The sequence below is a fragment of the Episyrphus balteatus genome, chromosome 2, assembly GCF_945859705.1.
Source record: "Episyrphus balteatus chromosome 2, idEpiBalt1.1, whole genome shotgun sequence".
Classification (NCBI taxonomy): Eukaryota; Metazoa; Arthropoda; class Insecta; order Diptera; family Syrphidae; genus Episyrphus; species Episyrphus balteatus.
Genome location: NC_079135.1, coordinates 55,733,548 through 55,754,777, shown reverse-complemented (window position 1 = coordinate 55,754,777; position 21,230 = coordinate 55,733,548). Strand labels below are relative to the sequence as shown.

At 29.9% G+C, this 21,230-nt stretch overlaps 1 protein-coding gene and 1 long non-coding RNA gene across 17 annotated transcripts in view; one reads left to right on the top strand and one right to left on the bottom strand.

The window, feature by feature from the left end:
- LOC129910267 (uncharacterized) overlaps positions 1–20,610 on the top strand; it is a 204,531-nt gene extending 183,921 nt beyond the window's left edge. For 10 of the 16 annotated variants that reach the window (XM_055987573.1, XM_055987571.1, XM_055987579.1 and 7 more), the window contains 12 exons: positions 8,082–8,207; positions 8,275–8,385; positions 8,466–8,580; positions 9,643–9,825; positions 11,172–11,945; positions 12,338–12,510; positions 12,682–12,747; positions 15,469–15,633; positions 15,743–16,088; positions 16,153–16,394; positions 19,222–19,323; positions 19,385–20,610. In XM_055987573.1, the coding sequence (XP_055843548.1) occupies positions 8,082–8,207; positions 8,275–8,385; positions 8,466–8,580; positions 9,643–9,825; positions 11,172–11,945; positions 12,338–12,510; positions 12,682–12,747; positions 15,469–15,633; positions 15,743–16,088; positions 16,153–16,394; positions 19,222–19,323; positions 19,385–19,541 (2,560 nt within the window). In that variant the 3' untranslated portion in view covers positions 19,542–20,610. The remainder of the gene's footprint in view (positions 1–8,081; positions 8,208–8,274; positions 8,386–8,465; positions 8,581–9,642; positions 9,826–11,171; positions 11,946–12,337; positions 12,511–12,681; positions 12,748–15,468; positions 15,634–15,742; positions 16,089–16,152; positions 16,395–19,221; positions 19,324–19,384) is intronic. The other 6 variants (XM_055987572.1, XM_055987575.1, XM_055987574.1 and 3 more) reach the window with 6 other exon arrangements.
- On the bottom strand, positions 8,241–8,577 carry LOC129910268 (uncharacterized). Its single transcript, XR_008771493.1, has 2 exons — positions 8,463–8,577; positions 8,241–8,406 (listed from the first exon to the last, which is right to left on the bottom strand). It is a non-coding gene; the product is annotated as an uncharacterized LOC129910268 (long non-coding RNA).
- Positions 20,611–21,230: the final 620 nt, after the last annotated feature.

Genomic DNA, 21,230 nt, shown 5'->3' with positions numbered 1-21,230 from the left:
CAATTATGTCCCCCAAACTTACATAAGTATACTTATGTTTTTTTTTTCTATTTCGAAGTTTTTGCGATCTTCTCACAAAAACAAAACCATATATCGTCGGTGAAACCAGAAAAGTGTGTAACTCCATTTTAGCAAATTTTATAGGAGAGCAAACAAACAAAATCGTTTTGAAGGCATTTGTATGAGTTTTCATTTTCTCATTTGCTAATAAAATAAAAACTACGAACTTTAAGGGGATTTTGAGTTTAAGGGACGGTAAATACTAGGTTTGTCTAACAGATGGCATTCAAATCTAATTTTCAGAAAATTTGGAGTTACACACTTTTCTGGTTTCACCGACGATATGTATATCTTTACCTATCCAATCAAAATTTTACAAGATTGAATAACACCCATTTTCGCCTAACTCATTTAGTTCTGACCAATGAGAAAAATGTTAATCTCTTGTTTGTATTTCCATAATTCCATATCGTTCCTTAATGTTGTAAACATTCATTAATTTTTACTTTATTGTCCAAAAGTAAGTTTCTGGTGAGACATGTCACAAGAGAGGTTGGGAAACACTGCGCTACATCAATCGTTTCTTGTGGGGGTCGTTTCAACCTGCAAAAGTATATACCATCCCTACTACAAATCGCTATACAAACCATCTGCTGGTAGGAGTGTTGCCAGAGCCAGAGGTTTGTTCGATAACTCTATTCGTCGTGTTATGTGTGATAACGTACTTTTACAATTTGTAATTTGAAATTCATTAATAAAACAAAATTTTTGATATGGTTTTCCTAGAAAACCAGTATTTAACTAATATTCTTCTTATATTCTTCATATTTTTTTTTAATACATTCCAACAAATTGATATGATGATTTAATTGTGAAGGCGGGAAATACAAAAAATTTAATTCAGCTTGCTTTAGAAAAGGTCAAAGCAACTCAAAAAGAATTTATGTGGGTGTCAAATACTTTGATCTGCTTCTGAATATTGTTATTCAATTTTGCCATAAACGCGGTAAATGATTATTATTTTCAATGTCAAAACTGTTTACGCCTCTTATTTATAAATTAAAAATAAATAAACAGAATTTTGAAGGTCGATTGCATAAACATACGCGTAAGCGTTCTTAAACCATTTATCAATCGATGGAGAATGTATTTGTACCTATACATGTTTATATTGTAAGAAAACTGGAAATAGCATATTGGATCTCAATGAAATTTAAATTGTACACAATTAAATCAACGATATAACTGATTTGTGTTTTATATCGAATGGTTTGTGGAATTCTTAAGTAGCATCTAGCCGGTTTAATTAAATGCAAATTAAGCTATGCTATCTGTCATTATATGTGCATCATTGATGGCTAACAATAAGATTTGATTGTATTGAAATAAAAGTTATCAGTTTTCCAATGAAATCATTAGCGTGGCAATTTTTCCATTTTTGAGTACCAAGGTTCCACAATACCTAATAGTAATAATTTTACAAGTTTATTTATAATATAATATATTAAAAATGATATAATTATTAGACATTAATGCTTTCAAAATATCTTGTTCTCTCAAATAATGAAAAGATATTAATTACCAAATTTTAAAATAATATACTTTTCAAAAAGGGTGAATGTCCGAAAATTAAATTTTGTATGATGGTATAGCGCAGAATTTACCCTCAAATTCTTTTCTGTATAGGGTATTTTTTAATAAACTCTTTGTTCCCGGAGTAACATTTTTTTTTATTTTTTTCACGAAAAAATTACAAAAATCTTGAGAAAATTTTTTAATATTTTCTAATTACACACCAAAAGGAAAAAATAATGATTATACTAATAATAACATTGTATAAGGAATGTTTTGATCTGAGAGTACAAAAGTTCAAGTCCATTTTTTATTAAAAAAAAAAAACTAAAAGATAAAAATGCACGTAAAAACCATATTCCATAGATTGAAAAACGATTATAATCATTCTCTATTAGTGTTACCACTCTTATAAACTCAAGCATTGAAAAGCATCCTTAAATCATTTAACACGTTGTTTCATGACTTCGAAATAAAATTATAATTAGTCCTTCAATACTAGTAAAAATAAAGATACAATATCTTGCGTTAAAACTCTGCAATAAAAGATAAAATTAAAGTAAACGGAATTAAGTACCCACATCGATATTTTAAGACCGTATAGTTTTTAGTTTTTATTGATGTCCAGTAGACGCTTGATATAATGAACTAATAAAAACCATGTTCACTCTATTGAATTTGTTCACTATGCCAGCGGGAGTAGTTTTGAAACATACAACGCAAGAAAACATATTGAAATTATGCACAAAGTTAACGGTAACGAAAACAAAGGTAACATCATAAACTTGGCTTTTAATTAAGCTTCCTTTCGTACCATAAAATGAAATTAGTTAACATCAGCTTGTGCATAAGTAAATTGATCTCACTAAATCGAAGTTCTTATATTTCACTATTTTGAGTAATCTGTGTAAAATTTTGTTATATAATTCAATGTATTGAATACATTTTGTGTCTTAACATAAGACGTAACTGCCTCTTTTGCAATCTTGTCGACGATTTTTTGGAATCAACATTGGAAATAATGTGCGTGAAAATTACTATTTCATCTGGTGATTTATATATCGTTGCTTGCTATATTCCACCCTCTTCAAACTGTGAACTATATGAGAAGCTCTATGACTGTCTTGAAACTATTCATAGCAAAATTGATCATAATGATGAAATTATCGTCATCGGAGACTTTAATCTGTCTAACCTTGAATGGGTCAAGTCAGATGAATTTGATTACTTTGTCCCTATAAATGCGAAGAATAGCAATGAATTTCAACTAATCGATGGGATGGCATCTTTCGGACTAAATCAATTAAGTGGGATCAAAAATCAATTTGGCAAATCCTTGGACTTAATTTTCTTTTCTGACGACATCAACTCTGACGGAGCTGTCCTAATAAGCGAAACAAAACTAGTAGAGGAAGATCGCCACCATCCAGCTTTATCTATTTCGTTGAATTTAAATATCAGTTCCTTATCTTCTCATTGTAAGAATCAGCATGAATTTAATTTTAAAAAATGTAATTTTTCTCAACTTTTTAATTTACTAAATAACTATAATGAACTAAAAAATGAATTCATAAACTACTCAAATCTTCTTTACACGAATTTTATATCAAAAACTGAAAATGAATTAAAATCTAACCCGTGTAGTTTTTGGAAATACGTAAATTGTAAGAGGAAATCCGACGGTTACCCAAGTAATATCTGTGGCCTCAATCAATAACCGCTTAAGTCGAAAAAAAAACAAAATTTAGTTTTACAATAATGCTCCGCATTTTTTAATTTGCCTCAAAAATAACTCAATCTTTTCTTAACTCGATCTAGATAGTTTTAATCTATCGTTTTTAATAGTTAAAAAATTAAAAAGATGTAGATTTAGCATTGGGTAGCATCATAAAACCTCTCAAAAAATTTTATCTTAACTCACTTAAGCGGTTATTGGTTGTGGCCACAGATATGAGCTATCTTGACTCTACAAGTCAATACCCTGAGGTAATATCCAATATGTTTAGTGAATACTTTAAATGCGCTTTTGAAAATAATTCTTCTTGTGATACAAATAATATTTTCACTATTGATGAGTTTTCACACCTTAACTCTATTGATTTTTCAATTTCTGAGACAACTATCCTTCAGTACATATCAAAGTTAGATGAATGTTTTAGTCCTGGTCCTGATGGCTTGCCTTCATTTATGTTAAAACAATGTGCAATATATTTGTCGTATCCTTTGTCTCTACTCTTTAATCAATCATTAAATAGTGCAATATTTCCAGCTCTTTGGAAAAACTCATTTCTAATCCCAGTTCACAAGAAAGGTAACAAAAATTTAGTAACTAACTATAGACCTATAGCTAAACTATCTGTCATTCCTAAGTTGTTTGAATCAATTGTTTGTGATGTTTTGTCTTTTCATTGTACTTCTGTTCTATGTGATAATCAACATGGTTTTGTTAAGAAAAAGTCTACAACAACGAATTTATTAGAATTTAAGACGTTCTGCATTGATGCATTTGAGAAGAATCAACAAGTTGACTGCATTTTTACAGACTTTAGCAAAGCCTTTGATAAGCTTAATCATCAAATACTTCTCAATAAATTAAAAAGAATTGGTCTTAACGATCAATTTCTTAAGTGGTTGGATTCATATCTCAAAAATAGATTAAATAGTGTTATTTTTAAAGGTGAAAGTTCTAAATGTTTTATTGTCAACTCTGGTGTACCACAAGGTAGCCATCTTGGTCCTTTACTGTTTGTTTTATTTATTAATGATCTTCCGTCTGTCTTAAAAAACTCTATGTCTCTTATTTATGCTGATGACGTGAAAATTTTTCGAAAAATTAACTCAATATTAGACTGTGATCTTTTACAAGATGACTTGAAAAGATTTTGGGAATGGTGCAATAATAATCGTCTTTTTTTAAATGTTGAGAAGTGCAAGTCAATGTGTTTTACGCGTAAGAATAACTTGTTTGTCCATAAATATAACTTTAATTCCTCTGATTTATGTATTTTGTCTAGCTTTACCGATCTTGGAGTAGTATTAGACTCAAAGCTTTCATTTATCGATCATTTTAATTATATAATAAAAAGGGCTAATAAGGCACTTGGCTTTATTAAACGTTTTACTCGTGAATTTCATGACCCTTATGTCCTTAAAACCCTCTATGTTTCGTTTGTGAGATCAATTCTTGAATATGCGTGTGTTGTATGGGCACCTTATTACGCGACTCATATCAACAGATTAGAATCCGTTCAAAGAAGGTTTATGAGATTTTGTCTACGTTTCTTTCCCTGGTCAGATAGAATTGTAATACCACCTTACTCTCATAGATTAGAACTTATAAATCTGCCATCTCTTTTTGCTCATAGAGAGTATTTACAGTTCTGTTTTATCATAGGAATAATTAATGGTTCGATTTCAACACCATCGGTCCTTTCCCGATTGAATTTTACAGTAAGTCGTTATAGTGTAAGAAGACAAATGTCACTTTGTAACATCTTTAGTAGATCAAACTATGGCGCTTATAGTCCTCTCAATCTGTTAATTAATGTATTTAATAAAAACTATGTTCTTATTAATTCCTGTAATGATATTGTTAAATCACAGAGTATAAGGAATATGTTTTTCAATCAATATCGTTAAAAATTGATTTTTTATCCAATGTTAAATGTTAATCTTAAATCTGTATAATCTGTACCGTTAGTATTTAACGAAATAAATAAAAATAAAAAAGACTCATTCTATAAACATTCAACAATTGTATGATATTTATCATAATTTATTTCGTCATTTATACATATGTATGTATACGAATATAACTTTATCATGTTCTTATGTTTATTCAACTAAATAAAAAAAAAATCAATGTTGACGCGACTACTACGTAATCCTGATACTACCAGTATTAAACATCGACAGATGAAAACATTAAAGACAAGTTTCCTTTAGAGAACTCTCTGTGCGAGTCATCTCTGTCTCTTACTTATATCAATGCTTGATTGAAATGCAATGACTCAATAACAAAATGATCATAAAACTAGGTCAAAGATGTGTCATGTTACATGGACATTTACGAGACAAAATAATGATAATTATTTGTAGAAATAAACTCACGGGTGAATATTTTTAAATTAATCTATTGAATTCCACAATATTTTTAAGAAAATGGCAGTACTTTTACTTGTTTTGTTATAAAAAAAAAACATATATACGAGTATGTAGGTACACATGATGTCCTTTCTTTGAGAGGTAGAAAGTTAAAATTTAACAATTGGAGACATTTAAGATCAAGTTTAGAATGAGAGAAATCATCATTTAACTATTTGTACATTAAGGTGGTCCTTATATTGTTATTTTACGAAACTGCTTAGTCTCTCGGTACAATCGGCGATTCTTATGAAAAAGCCCTAATCTGCAAAGAAACTTGTCGGAAGCATCGCCAACCACCCCAATCAGCTGATGAGAAGCATGAGAACCCAACAACGACATCCCGAACCCAGATACCTTAGTGCTTTGGATATTCTGGATGAGCACATAATCCCAACCGACAACGAGGAAGTAGTTTACTTTTACGCCGATACGCAATCGGCCTACTACCGCGGCTAAATGCCATACCACCCAACCCACCATAATCAATACCACAATTGGACAACCGGGACGGAACACCCCGAGGATAACCTAGTCAGCAGACTTGTAAAATTAAGCCTATTCATGTACTATATTTATATATATTTTATCTTTTATCCATTGTATAGATTAGGCCCCATATGTGCCAACAAATTTTATATCAACCAATGTATCTTATTAGAAATAAGTTAAGCTTAAGTCAATTGTATATAGTATGTTCAATAAAACAAAATTGAAATTGAATGAAAAAGCCCTCATAAGACTACCCATAAAAATCAAAGGATACGTTTTACATGTAAAAGACACTGGGCATTTTGGCCCATTGCTATTGTTCTATAATAACGGTGTTCTATTTTAATAATACATCAACGGCTTTCATTTTCAAATAAATGCTTTATCGGTTTTTATTGATTCATGAAATGCAATAACAAAAAATGTTTGAGTAAGTATATGATCTTCTATACTTTGAAGTCGTGTGCGAAACTACCTTGTTGGTTTTAGAATAGTAATTTAAATATACGAAGGTTGTGACTAATTTTTCAAAAATGCAACTCAAACTATCTATTAATATTTCATATATAAAACGTGCTTTCGCATTGTGGTTGTTATTATGAATTTAGCCTATTCTCCACTTTTTTTGTTCTAAAAACCAAAACATGTAAAATAACCTTGAATACATTTTTGAACATAAAATGCACCACTGCATTTTCCACGAGATAGGTAGTTAAAAAATGATGGTGTTTTTTTTTTATATTAAGTCAAAATAAGGTGAAAAAATTAATATTTTAAATCAAAAAAAAATACAGTGTATTTGGGACATAAGGTAAGTTTTCACAAAATTTCGTAGACAAATTTTTTTGTTTGAAAAAGATAAGAATAAAAAACCAAAAACTCGGTTATTTATTTTTCCTTTCATTTTTATCATATTCACCTTCTTTTCCAATGGGTTTCATTCTACTATGATTTTTTTTGGTTTGGTAAATTAACAGTTTTCGAAGATACAGACCTTTAAAAACTAAATGTCAAATGTATCTCCGACACCTGCTTATTCAAATCTTCTTGAAAAAGTTTACGCGGAAAAATCTTTAAATGTAAATGCTGACTATAATAACGATACCGTAACGTATGCAAATAATTGAGTATATCATTGCGTTTTCGTTTCGTCGTTACTGGTAGTTACTCGTATATTTTATATTTTATGAGTTTCGTGTGTTTCGATACTTGTTCAGGACCAATAAGGAAACATACGAGTAACAACATTGTTTAGGAAGCAACGTTTCATCACTAGTAGTTACAGAAGTGAAAATTAAATAACGAACACATATTTTTCTTACAGTTCTAGTAGATTATGGACCTTGTACTGCTGGAAAGTAAGAAACTTTGCCATTAAAACGAACTAAAACTACCTAAATCATCAATCTGGTCTTTAAAATTTATTATAGCTTCATGTAATTGAGAATATAGGCATAACTGATTTATGAAGCTTGTTCTCATTACTTAATTTTTCAACTGGAATAATCTACTCCATTAAAAGATCTTTTTTTTGCATTTTCTTGTTCATTCAATGGTAATTTAGATTGAGTGATTTAAACAAACTACCTATGTGTTGTGTATCGATATTATTTTTTAAGAATTTGAATATTATATTCAATTTTTTATTTTTTAAGATAGTTTTGCAATGTTGGCCTATATCCATTTAAATCAAATTTTTCTCTTTTTAGAACTAATATAACTGAAAAATAGGTTATTTGCTAGAATCTGTTTGTAAAGTCATTGCTTAGTTTACATTTTTTTATGGCCTTTAAACGAATAATTTCAAATAATTTAATAATTTAAATATTTCCCGCTTCCTACACTTTTACTCACTACCAATTATATTCTTTCAGACTTTCCGGACAAACATGGCTTCAGTTGCAACAACAAAAACTACGCGCAAAGAAAAATGCACAGCTAAAAGATGATCGAAAATATTTTGAAGAAATCCACACTGAAATTAAAAATAGACCACTGAGGTAATATTTTTTTTGCAACTCATTCGACAAAAGTTCAAAATCAAATTATATGTTTTATTAACAACAGATTGAGAAATAATGCACGATATGATGGCTATGCCAGCGATACAGCAGCTTTTGATGAGGTCGATTTTAGAAGGCCGCTTCATGTACAGACTCCGTACCACACATCGAACAGGTAAAAATGCCAAATATAGTTCTGAAATGATTGATATTTAACAAAGTCTTGTTTTTTTTTTTTTTTTTGTATTTTACTAGTTCGCCAGAACGTCACTATCATACAATCAGCACGACAACAAAAACTGTCACTAAGGAGCGACCATTTGTCGCTGTGAAACGTTCCCATGAGACTGCTAAGCAAGAAAAACTTGGAGTGAGTTAACTTATTTTGTTTTGTTTTGTATGTTTTCTAAATGAAGGTTGTTTAGTCTCATTTTTATATTTTTTTTTTTTTACCAAAAGTACCGTATTAATTGATGGGATGTGGTTTTTATAACGTTTAAATTTGTAATTTAAATCAGTTGAAGTAAAACTAATTACATGAATACAGAAAAAAATGCATACAAAATTAAGAGCTCTCTTCCCCTTTTTTTCGAAATTGTGTCGCTTGTAACCTAATTTCTAAATAGTATTGAATTTTGCCCCAAACTGGTTTTGTGTAATTGCCAACCGCGAATTCCAGTATTTTTTTAATAAAAGCAACATTTAATGTTGTTGTTAATTATGTATCGGAAGAAGTAGTACCTACCTTGTTGCGCTATGATTAGATGATATGGACTAGAGCGCCAGAGGGTGGGTTCGATTACCATCCTCCACCACCTAAAATAAAATTAAAAAATCTCACGGCTACATACTACCTCTTCCTACGAATTAACAAAGGCTCCAAGACTATCACTGTCATGAAAGAGTGCATCTCTGCTTAGTCGTTCGGACTCTGCAGTAAATTGTTGGTCCCTTTAACTCTTGCAAGTTAATTACACGCACACAAGAATTCTTGAGAGTTGTTAGTCACTAGGCCTGGCTCAAAGTTACTATTTTATTATATGTTTAAGCTCTGATTTTTCAATCGTCAGTTAGACTATCAGAAGAATAAATGTCAATATCCTAGGAATAAGCTCTATCTGAGGTTAATCTGACTATTGAAAAAATTGGCCCTAAATAAAAAAATATATAAACTTTACTTAAAAGCTCCTCATAAAAAAAATTAAACGGTTATAAAAACCCACCTATATTTTGTATTTCCTTATTGAAAGTGTATATTTTATTTTGTTTTTATGTATAACACCTCTCCCTGCTGCTATTTCAAAAATAAAAATAAAATAATAAACTAGAACTAGAATTAATTATATTTCTTTTAATATTGTGTTATTTTTTTGTTTTTCTTTTAATATCAAACCTTAACCCTTGTTTTTGTTTTATTAATTTTTTACTTTAGTCACCGTCATTATCGCCACTCGCTATTTTAAATGCCTCTCCACTTGGCCATATTGCACACGCACAACAAAGCAATAATATTCGTAACAGTAACAGTAATATAAATAACACTAGTAGTAATAAAAATCAAAATGGACTGCTGTCATTGGCAGAATCGCCTATGAGTAACGGACGGGCAAGATTGGTAAGTACTTTGTTGTTTTGGTTTATGCTGTTCTTTTATTGTTCTGTTCTTATTAATACCATAACATCGAACTAATCAATTTTTTTAACCGAAATAAAAGAAAATCTCTCCGTGTTGTATAGTTGTGATATACTCGTACATCTGATTTTCCGCAAAAGTATGAACTACGTTTCCATGGAGTGTTGAAACAACCTAAACACTGTTTAGATACCCTTAATTATCTAAAATTGAACTGCACTTCAATAAGACTGATAAATGTCATTTTTGCATTTTCCTTATACACTTTTTTTTAGAATTTTTGGTATCCTTTATTCAAATCTAATGTCAAATATATGTATTTCGTGTCATTACGTTTTTTTAGATATTCAAAATATAGAAATTACAAAAACTTTTTTTGTGAAATCTTATCACGAAATTGTGTAACAACACCTACATTTCACATTACCTATTCTTCTTTGAGATTTTGAGATGTCTTTAGTTAAAATGTCAGGTTTTTTTTTAATTTTATAAGGATAAATTCATTTAAGGATTCTGTATGGACATAATGTTTTTTATTATTATTGTTTTTCTATTATTGTGTATTTTAAAATTATGTAAAACGATGATAACAATTTTACAAATTAAGATTATAGATTAAAAAAGAAAAAAGAGAAAAAATCTTTGTCAATGATAGGTTATGAGTACATATATGAGTACCTACACTTTTGTGAAAAATAAAAATATTTTTTTAACTGTTATTAACGGTACCTGAAATAGAAGTTTTTTTTTAATTTCGGAATTTTCTTGTGGTTTGAAAAAAAAATATTTGTTTACAGAAGCCTTTAAGCAACCATAGTATTAAAATTTACCAAAATAAAAACAAAATAAGTTCTGGATATAAAAGAAATCAATTTGTTTTTTCAAAATAAATTTTTTATAACGGAAAAACGATTGATCAACATTTGAAAACTTGTGTACCTACCTATTCTGATGAAAATTTTCGTAAATTATGTATGTAGGTTAAAAAATGTTTTGTTCATAAAACGGTTCTAACGGTTTTAAAATTTTTGTTCTTAAAGTTCCTTTTAATGCAAGAATCCAAAAAGTATCTTCATTTTGTAATCAAAATGATTTAAATGATGTTTAAGGAATTATTAAAAAACTAATTTTAAGTTTTTCACATTACTTATGAATTCCTTAGAAAATAACGTTTTATGATCAGCCCTTAAATTTTTTTCACATAAAGCTTTTTAAAGATACTTTTACCACAAGAGCAGATACGTGCGACCCAGTTGTGCATTTTATTTATACATCAGAATTAAACTTTAAGTCTTGATATAAATAATTTTTTTATTTTCAAAACTTAGGAGTCCGATAACCAAACAAATAATGTCCAAACGAATAGCTTAAACGCTGCTAGCGCTAAAGCATGTGCTATCTCTTGTAACAATAATCTCAATTCAGATGTTAGTGTCGTTAATAATAATAATAACCACGCCAATATCACCAATAGTACCATAAATGAGATTCACCTTAAAATAAATGACAACAAAACCATCATAGATTATAATTCCACTGATACTTCTAACAATAATAATATAAATCATAAACAAAACATTTGTTACAATTCAAAAAATTACAAAATGCCGCCATATCATGCCAATAATATCGAAATCTCGAGCAATCATATTCATCATAAGGAAAGTACAAATTTTGAAAATACCTCAGCAGCTCAGAATGGCCAAAGTGCCTTGGAAGAGCTCTTAGCCACATTGGCAGTAGAAACAGACTTAATGAATCAACAGCTGATACAAAATAAACAAGAAAAACATATCGTTAATGATGTCAATGAAAATGGAAATATTCCGACAAATCATTCTGAGGAGCTTCATTCGAACAATCAGAAAGCAAATCAAGAACTTTCTGACGTCATTGCTGATTTGGCTGAATTCACAAGATTCGAAAATCAGCGTTTAGCTAATGGTTATGGTGACAGTTTGAGTAATAACAGCAGCGATAGTAGCAATTGTAGCAATGTAAATAACTTACAAAAAAGGTTACTTTCTGAATCAGATCAAAGCTCATCCATATCGCCTAGTCCATCAGATAGAAGCAATCATTTAGCACTGTGGCATGAGCAGGTAAGTAATTCACTCATAGTCACTCTCACTTCCCATAAAGCATGTTTCACCTTTTCAGAATTTTCGTTTTTGGCTTTATATTTATGTTGATTTGCTAAATTTGTTTAATATTGGAAATCTTCCAAAACCACAAAATATCATGAATTTTTATGCCAAACGTTTTTCATTTATAAACGAGAAACTTATTCTGTGAAATGGATGCGTTTCGTATTTAAAAAAAAAAAAAAAAACAAATAACTGAAAAGTCAAGAACAATTTATTAAAAACTAACCAAAAAAAATATTGTAACTGATAAAGTTATTTTTTTTATTTATCAATGAAAAACCTTCAGGATATTAAAAATGGTTCCTTTCCCATACAAAAAAAATACTGAGCACATGTTTTGATTTCAGGTCCGCGAAGAATCATTTTCTTCATATCGGTCAGAAACCGATCAAGATTTATCAATAGCTGGTTCTCCACGTCCAGAAACTCCAGCTTTTCCTGTAACTCCACGAACTCCATATGGGCTTCATAATGGCAACATTAGTCCTGGTATTCCACCAAGAAGTCCAACACCACAACGGTAAATTTTACAAAATTTCAGAATTAAGTTACTTTCACAAATATTATTATTTATTTTTTAAATAAGAATTGAAAATATGCGATTTTTATTAACATTTACTTTTTTCTTGAATGCTTTTTTTCAAAATTTTTTATCGTAAACAAAAAAAATCATATTTTTTTTAATCAAAAGACGTCTATATAATTCGACATGGTCATTGAGGAGCATTAAATCAACAACTTCGACATTAGACAGGAGGTTAGATTTTATGTTGTGTTTGTTGTCTGAATGAAATAATTTTGTATTATCTTAATGTATTGAACATACAGGGTGTTCCAAAATCACCACTGCGATGTGGGTGAGGTTTTGAGGACACCCAGTGTTTAATTGGAAAGTTTGTTATTTGTAGAAATTCTTTTGCACGAAAGCAACTCTAAATACTGGAAAACTATGTGCTTATACGAGAATAGTTAACTATAATATAGGGTTATTCAGATTTTAACAAAGGAGAATGGGCAATTTGGACGTTTGGCGGCCAGTAATGAAATTGGTATCAAATGAAAGAACTATAACGTATGAAAATTTTTTACTATGGCCGTTTCATTGTATTGTATTTGAAATGGAAGATATTGCAATATTAGTGTTGTTAATGCATAGAGCAATATGCGAAGGGCAAATTGAATTACTATTTTAATAAAATTATGAAATATGATTTTATGTAATTTTTTCTATGATTGAAAACCTCAATCTTGAATATCCGACCAATGGAACTTAAAATATGAACTTTTTAAGCCAACCACTTCAAGATTTTGTTTTTGAGTTTCCAAAAGGAAAAACAAACAAAAAATTGAAGAAAAAAAGTCTTAAAATAGACTCGAAATTGATGTTTTAAAAAGCCAATATTTTGGGTTCTATTAGTTGGATATCCAAGATAAAGGTCTTCAGGCTCAGGGAAAATGACAGAACATCATATCTTGCACTTAAAATACACGTTCAATTTTAAACATTGAGACAATCTGCATTAACTTTTAAATGCAAAAATGCATTTTATCCGTTTGTGAAGAACGTTAAAAGGATAAAACTTCTGCACAATGTATGTAAGACTTAACTACATCAAAGAATAACAATATCATTCTTGGCCGCGGAACGTCCAAGTTCCATACAAAATTGCCCATTCTCCTTTAATCTGTCAATTGACTTAGATTGAAAAATAAATAAATAAACAGTTTACTTTTCCATAACTGGTTAACTAACCAGAATAATGATACCTTTGTTTTGGTTTCTCTCTCGAAGAGCTCTTTTTGTGAAAAAGTACAAAGTTTCAGAGTACCTAAATAGGAATTGGGTTAAAAAAGTGTTTTAGGCAGAACCCAAACAGACCTAAAATCTTCCCACAAATCCCGAAAAAAATTTCACGAGTTTCGCACACCAAGTCTTGCAAGAGTATCTTCATGCTTCATATATATTTATATCCTTATACAGGGTGTCCCAAAAGTTAACGTCGAAACGAAAACGGTAGATAGGGTAGGTGGTGACAGTTATCAGAAAAATAACAAAAAAAATCGCAGCCATATATTTTGGGAGTTATGGGCGTTTGAAAAAAAGTCGAAAAAATGGTCACCCTGTGACGGTTTTTAATGTGACTACAAATCTTAATTTTTCTCATTTTTTTCTTTTGTTACGGAACCTTGAATAACCCTGCTATCAAATGCATTCAAAAATTTTAACTCAGCTGCATCAGTTTTAAAGAAAATATTACTTTTTTACCCAACTTAGTACTTAAAAAAATTTACATGACTCTAATTCAATGAACCGTAGTGTAAAAAAAATGCACTACGATGTTTCGGCAAGTTGCCTTAAAAGTTGGTGTGTTCAATTCTCTTTTCAAAATGGTACAACATTGTTGGGAATATTCCATAAATAACCGAGATAAATTTTTTTTTCTTAAGAAATCCGACTTTTTTATGAGGTAATTTTTTCATATTATTCAAGTTTTGTACCTTTTCAGAACCTTTCAGAATACAAAAACTTAAATAATATGGAAAAATTACCTAAAAAAAAAGTCGGATTTCTTAAGAAAAAAAATTTTATCTCGGTTATTTATGAAATATTCCCAACAATGTTATACCATTTTGAAAAGAGAATTGAACACACCAACTTTTAAGGCAACTTGCCGAAACATCGTAGTGCATCTTTTTTACACTACGGCTCATTGAATTAGAGTCATGTAAAATTTTTTAGTACTAAGTTGGGTAAAAAAGTAATATTTTCTTTAAAACTGATGTAGCTGAGTTAAAATTTTTGAATGCATTTGATAGCAGGGTTATTCAAGGTTCCGTAACAAAAGAAAAAAATGAGAAAAATTTAGATTTGTAGTCACATGAAAAACCGTCACAGGGTGACCATTTTTTCGACTTTTTTTCAAATGCCCATAACTCCCAAAATATATGGCTGCGATTTTTTTTATTATTTTTCTGATAACTGTCACCACCTACCCTATCTACCGTTTTCGTTTCGACGCTAACTTTTGGGACACCCTGTATGCTCGTTTTGGTACATATGTAAATATTCGTATGTTTCTTGTACCTTATCAATCAATCAACCGATGTTTTGCAATACACAAAATTGCATCGAGCAGCGTATAAGTTTTAAACAACTAAAAAAAAATTTAATTAAAAAAACTCTTGTTCAAATATTCTTAATTAACTTTTCTCGTTAGTTTTCTAGTTAAGTTGTCTTAGTTATAATATATAATTTTTCTATCTCCTAAACTGTGTTCTTCCGCAATATTGGTTTAAGCATGCAGCGAAATTGGATCACATTTTCTTTTTTAAATCAACTCAACAACAAAAGAAAGGAGTTAAATTTTATAATTTTAACATCGATCACATAATTATCCTTAAAAATTTATCAAACACACCTTAAAGCATGTTTGTCAAATAGTTGTTAAATAAATCTCATTCAATATCACACTAATAGTGTAACTTTTCAACAAAAAAACAGCAAGGATATCTATGGGGGTACCCAGAAAGGACTGTTCCAAGAGGTTTCAAATCAAAATGACACGATTTACAGAACTCGCATGAACTCGAATGCATCAAATGCAAACAGTGAACCCCAAGAGGTTGCTCCTCATTTGGTGAAGTAAGTAAAATCGATTCTTCATTATGTGAAACAAACAAAATACATATATTTTTGTCAAAATCAGCAGTAAATTTAACTTTGTTTTTCTAATTCCTGTTCTCTTTCTTAGATTTGTTCGCGATTCATCGAAATTCTGGTACAAGCCCAATTTGTCGCGCGAAGAAGCTATAGATCTTCTTCGTAATGCCACTCCTGGAACTTTTATAGTACGCGACTCGACAACATTTAAAAATGCTTACGGATTGGTTGTACGAGTTGCACAACCTCCGCCAGGAGTTACAGCATCACCCGGAAGTGATGAACTTGTTCGCCATTTCTTAGTAGAACCAACAACTCGTGGTGTACGCTTGAAAGGATGTGCCAATGAACCAGTGTTTTCATCTCTTTCAGCTTTGGTTTATCAGCACTCAATTACACAATTGGCACTGCCATGTCGTCTTCTTATTCCAGATAGCGTAAGTATTAGGAACACTCTGTTTATTTTATTGTTTTTTTACTACCTAATTTTTTATTTTTTAGGACATTCAACAGGTTAATATGCATACACCAGCACAGAAGCAGCTACTTACACAAGGTGCAGCTTGCAATGTTCTCTACTTATATTCTTGTGGTACAGAATCTCTTACTGGCGAGGAAGCAGTTCGTCGAGCTGTTGCACAACTTTTTTCAACTGTCCCACTTCCGAAACCAACAGAAGTTCACTTCAAGGTTGCACAGCAGGGTATTACCTTAACAGACAATACTCGGCAGAAGTTCTTTAGGTAAATCTCGATCTCATTTTTAAGTTCAAAATATGTATAATGATTAAACTCTGCCTGCTCATTTTCTAATGATTAAACTTATAAAACATCTCCTTATGTCTACTCCGAAATCATTTGCAGGAATATCCTCATATTATATTTTATATACATAAGGCAAAGTTGAAGAGAAGAGTTAGTGCAAGAGGGACTAAAATGCCCGATGTGTAAAAAAATCATTGAATTCGGTAACCTACTCGGTTTAAAATTCTAACGAAATATTGTTAACCAGGCAAACAGTCCAAATCAATAAGGAGATTTGGTTAAAACTTGGTAGGTACTTTTTGCTGATTCCTTAAAGAGGAAATTTAATTGTTTTCAACTGCCTTTCACATGACCAATATGGAAAATCTATACTTTTTCGAAAACGAATCTAACGATTTTGATTAAACAAACAGAATCTGTGTATTTTGTCAAAAATATGGCCCCAATTTTGAAACATATAACAATTACAATTTTTGAACTGTTACACTGTTTAACACTAAAAATATACTCGATTCCAGACCTATCTCGTTTTTAGGACTTGTCTTACTGATTAGGAAATTGTATGTACGAAATTCAAAACTAAAATCTGGAAGTTGGTCGATAAATTTTTTTGGAATTTTGATTATCATGCATCGAATAAAAATTTGTTAAGAATGACATAGAAACCAATCTTTTTTTTTGAAAAATGTGTAGGCATTTTAGAGACAAGAGAATTTACAACCAAAAAAAAATTTGCATCCTGAAAAAAAGGATTTTTTTTATACATATTTTAATTAATACATAAATTTATACATAAATTAATTAGTTACATATCTCAGCGCATTAAAAAATTCCTCTACATCATGCGGAATATAATTAAATTAGTCCAAAATAAAATTTAAGTTATGAAACTTTTCTTTTCTGCCCAAAAACTATTTTCGTTCGTGGTTGTATAAGTTCTCGTTGCAGCAGTATGAAATACTTTAAATAATTTGTTATTTTGTCAGATAACATAAACATAAAATTTCTAGCGTGATCCATTGTCTTCTCTTCCCCCCACTCTTTTACATGCAGTTTAAAAAAATACAAAAAATAAATACAAAAAAAGCACGTATACGCCACAGTGTACATATGTGGAAAACGTGCAATGTGAATTACAACCTTGGCCTAGGTGCCAAAACATCCAAATTGTTATTAAATAATACTTTCACTTATGAAATGAAAAAAATCTTGCTTTCCTTTGCTCTTCCAATTTCATTCATGGCCGCTGCACGTCCAAAATGCTGTTTTTACTGCTATCTTTTTATAATTTGTACACCTCACACATCAATTGATCTAAAAGCCCAATCTGAATTGGATTCCCATGAATTTTTCCTGGGAATCTTGCCAGCACCAATGAAACATAGTACATACATATTAGGGTGGGTCAAAAATATCGAAATTCTTTTTTTTGATTTGGTACTCCGAAAAATCGATTGCTAGACCCTTCTAGAATATACACACCAAATATGAGCTCTTTATATTAATGGGAAGGTCCTCCGCTTTGCAATTTTCCATTTTTACATCAAGCTTCTACTAAAAAAAAATAATTTTTTTATTAATTGACTTTTTAGCAAATTTCTTTTCATATTCTTGTAGGAAATTGAACGCTCTACAAAAAAGGCCTTATACACTTTTTTCGTTTATCTAACCGTTGAATAGATATTTGAGGCCCAAAAATCGAGAAAATCTTTAAAAATTCGTTTTTTGTTCTTAATTTTGTAACAAATTGAAAAATTATAGTGATCAAACGCGCAAGACATATTCTTGTTGAAAATTGATTGCTCCACAAAAAAGGTCTTATTAACTTTTTTCATTAATCTAACCATTCTAAAGATATTCGAGGTCAAAGTTAAAAAAAAATATAAAAACATTTTATATTTTAAAAAAATTTCTAATTCACTGAAACTTTATTATTTTCAAATTAGCAAGATATATTCTTGTAGGGGCTTAAATGTTCTACAAAAAATTCCTTGGAATGAAATTGATTGCTTTAACCGTTTAGAAGATATTCGTATCCAAATCGCAATGCATACGGGTCATAAGAAAACTATTGAAATCAGTGAGCATTGGTTTGGATACGAATATCTTCTAAACGGTTAAAGCAATCAATTTCATTCCAAGGAATTTTTTGTAGAACGTTCAAGCCCCTACAAGAATATATCTTGCTAATTTGAAAATAATAAAGTTTCAGTGAATTGGAAATTTTTTTAAAATATTAAATGTTTTTATATTTTTTTTTAACTTTGACCTCGAATATCTTTAGAATGGTTAGATTAATGAAAAAAGTTAATAAGACCTTTTTTGTGGAGCAATCAATTTTCAACAAGAATATGTCTTGCGCGTTTGATCATTATAATTTTTCAATTTGTTACAAAATTAAGAACAAAAAACGAATTTTTAAAGATTTTCTCGATTTTTGGGCCTCAAATATCTATTCAACGGTTAGATAAACGAAAAAAGTGTATAAGGCCTTTTTTGTAGAGCGTTCAATTTCCTACAAGAATATGAAAAGAAATTTGCTAAAAAGTCAATTAATAAAAAAATTATTTTTTTTTAGTAGAAGCTTGATGTAAAAATGGAAAATTGCAAAGCGGAGGACCTTCCCATTAATATAAAGAGCTCATATTTGGTGTGTATATTCTAGAGGGGTCTAGCAATCGATTTTTCGGAGTACCAAATCAAAAAAAAAAATTTCGATTTTTTTGACCCACCCTAATACATATATGTACATATTTGCGATTAACTGTTGACTTATTAATTATTATAAAATGTCCTTAAATTTCAGAAAACACTATACCGCTCATAATATTTCATTCTGTGGTACCGATCCGGAACATAGGCAATGGAGTGTAAGAACTGAAGATGAAGGTCTCACAGTCAGCAAAAAGTAATAATTTTATTTAAACTATTTTTATAAGCAAACTAATTCAATATTACTTTTTTTCCAGGACAATCTTCGCCTTCGTTGCACGACGGTCGCCCAGCTCAAAAGATAACCAATGTCACGTCTTTTGCGATCTAGCCATTACTCAGCCAGCAACAGCTATAGTTTCTTTTGCGAATAAAGTTCTTCCCACTGAGCAGCAACCAAACCGAAATATTTAGAAACAACATGTTATTTTTTTTTCAAATATGCAACCATGTTGAAAAGCATGATATTGAATATTTTGTAGGCTTAATGTAGTTCGCATTGCCAGCTTGTTGTTGTTCTTTTATTCTTATTTTTTTAATATCTAGATTTAGTTATTATTTTATTATTATGTTTAACATTTTTTTTACTTTCTTTATCAATTTTTTTTAAATGCTTTAAATATATATATTGTTTCTGTCTATTTATAACGACAAAAAAAACAGACTATTAAATTTTTTGAAGCGCAAATTAACAGTAAACAAAAAACCCTGTAATAAATTACCTCAGAACGATTGCTTGGCCAAAGTTTATTTTTCAGCGAAAAAATAACAACTTTTTGGTAGACAAGATGTAAAAAAAAACAGAAAAATTGCAAAAATAAAGCACACACTTGAAGATTTTCTATTGAATAAATATTTTTTTGATTAGTTTAATTTGCACAGCACCTAAATTAATTAATTTATAAATAATTTTTTACACTTGATATTTTTTCGCACGAAAACAAATAATAAAGCATGTATAAGAGGAAAAACCAGTGCAAGGCCTTACACACGCAAAAGTACAATTATCATTATTTAAAAAAAAAAGATACAACTTCCAATCCAATATATATGTAATGTACGTAAAGTATATGTGTTATAAATCTTTAAAAAAAAAAGTTAAAATTATTTATTAATGAAAGAGCAACTAAAAATAAGTGTACTAGTCTTCTTCTTTTTTTTTTTGTCAATAAAGATCAGCATAATGAATTCAAAAATCGTATTTGTTTTATAATTAACACATATTTTTTTAATTATCTGTATAATGCCAACCGAAAATTAAATAATAACGAATTATATGTTTTATTTAGATACGAGTTTTTATTAAATAATTTTGAATTCAATTTTTTGCATATGTGTAAACTAATTATTATTGCTTTAGAACTTAATTTTTAAAGGCAGCTAGAAACACGATGAACCTGTAATATCATTGATGTAGTATGTTTTAATGGAGTGTAAGTTATAATGTATATATTCTTTATGCAGTAAAATAATTATTAACACAGTCTGTTGTTTTATTTTAAATATAATATTTGAACAGCGATGGAGGACCAATGAATTGTTTACTGTTTACAAATTACAATTACACCGGCACACAAATAAAAGTGTCATGTACCAGGAACCAGACCTATCTTTCCATGTTTTTTGACCCGCTGAATGCGAATTTCAAGTCCATTTGGCCCGGTCACCAGTGCCGTATCCAGAAAAAAATTTGGAGGGGGCTAGAAAATTTTTCAAAATTTTTTAAGAGGGTATATCATTTTTATTCATTTTTGGTCGAGAGTGAAGCGCTGTGCTGCGGTACTGAAAGTGGCATAGTTGCATTTTACTGCTCTCAACAGCTTCGTTCTGCTGTCTCCTCCTTTCACATTCAAAGCAGTGTTTTTTTTTTCAGAGTTCTTGTATCCCAAAAATTGTATGCAAACAGCAAGGTGTTGAGTCATCCTTAAAAAATACTATATTTCGTTCGAACTTTGTCATGTGCTGAATTCAAAACAGTTTACAGATTTATTCTTATCACGCCTAGTTTTTGAGCTATACTTATCATTATTTTTGTTATAAACGCTCATGATCGCATTCCGAACAAAGTGAATTGAAATCACTTTTCTATTTGACGTGAAATGA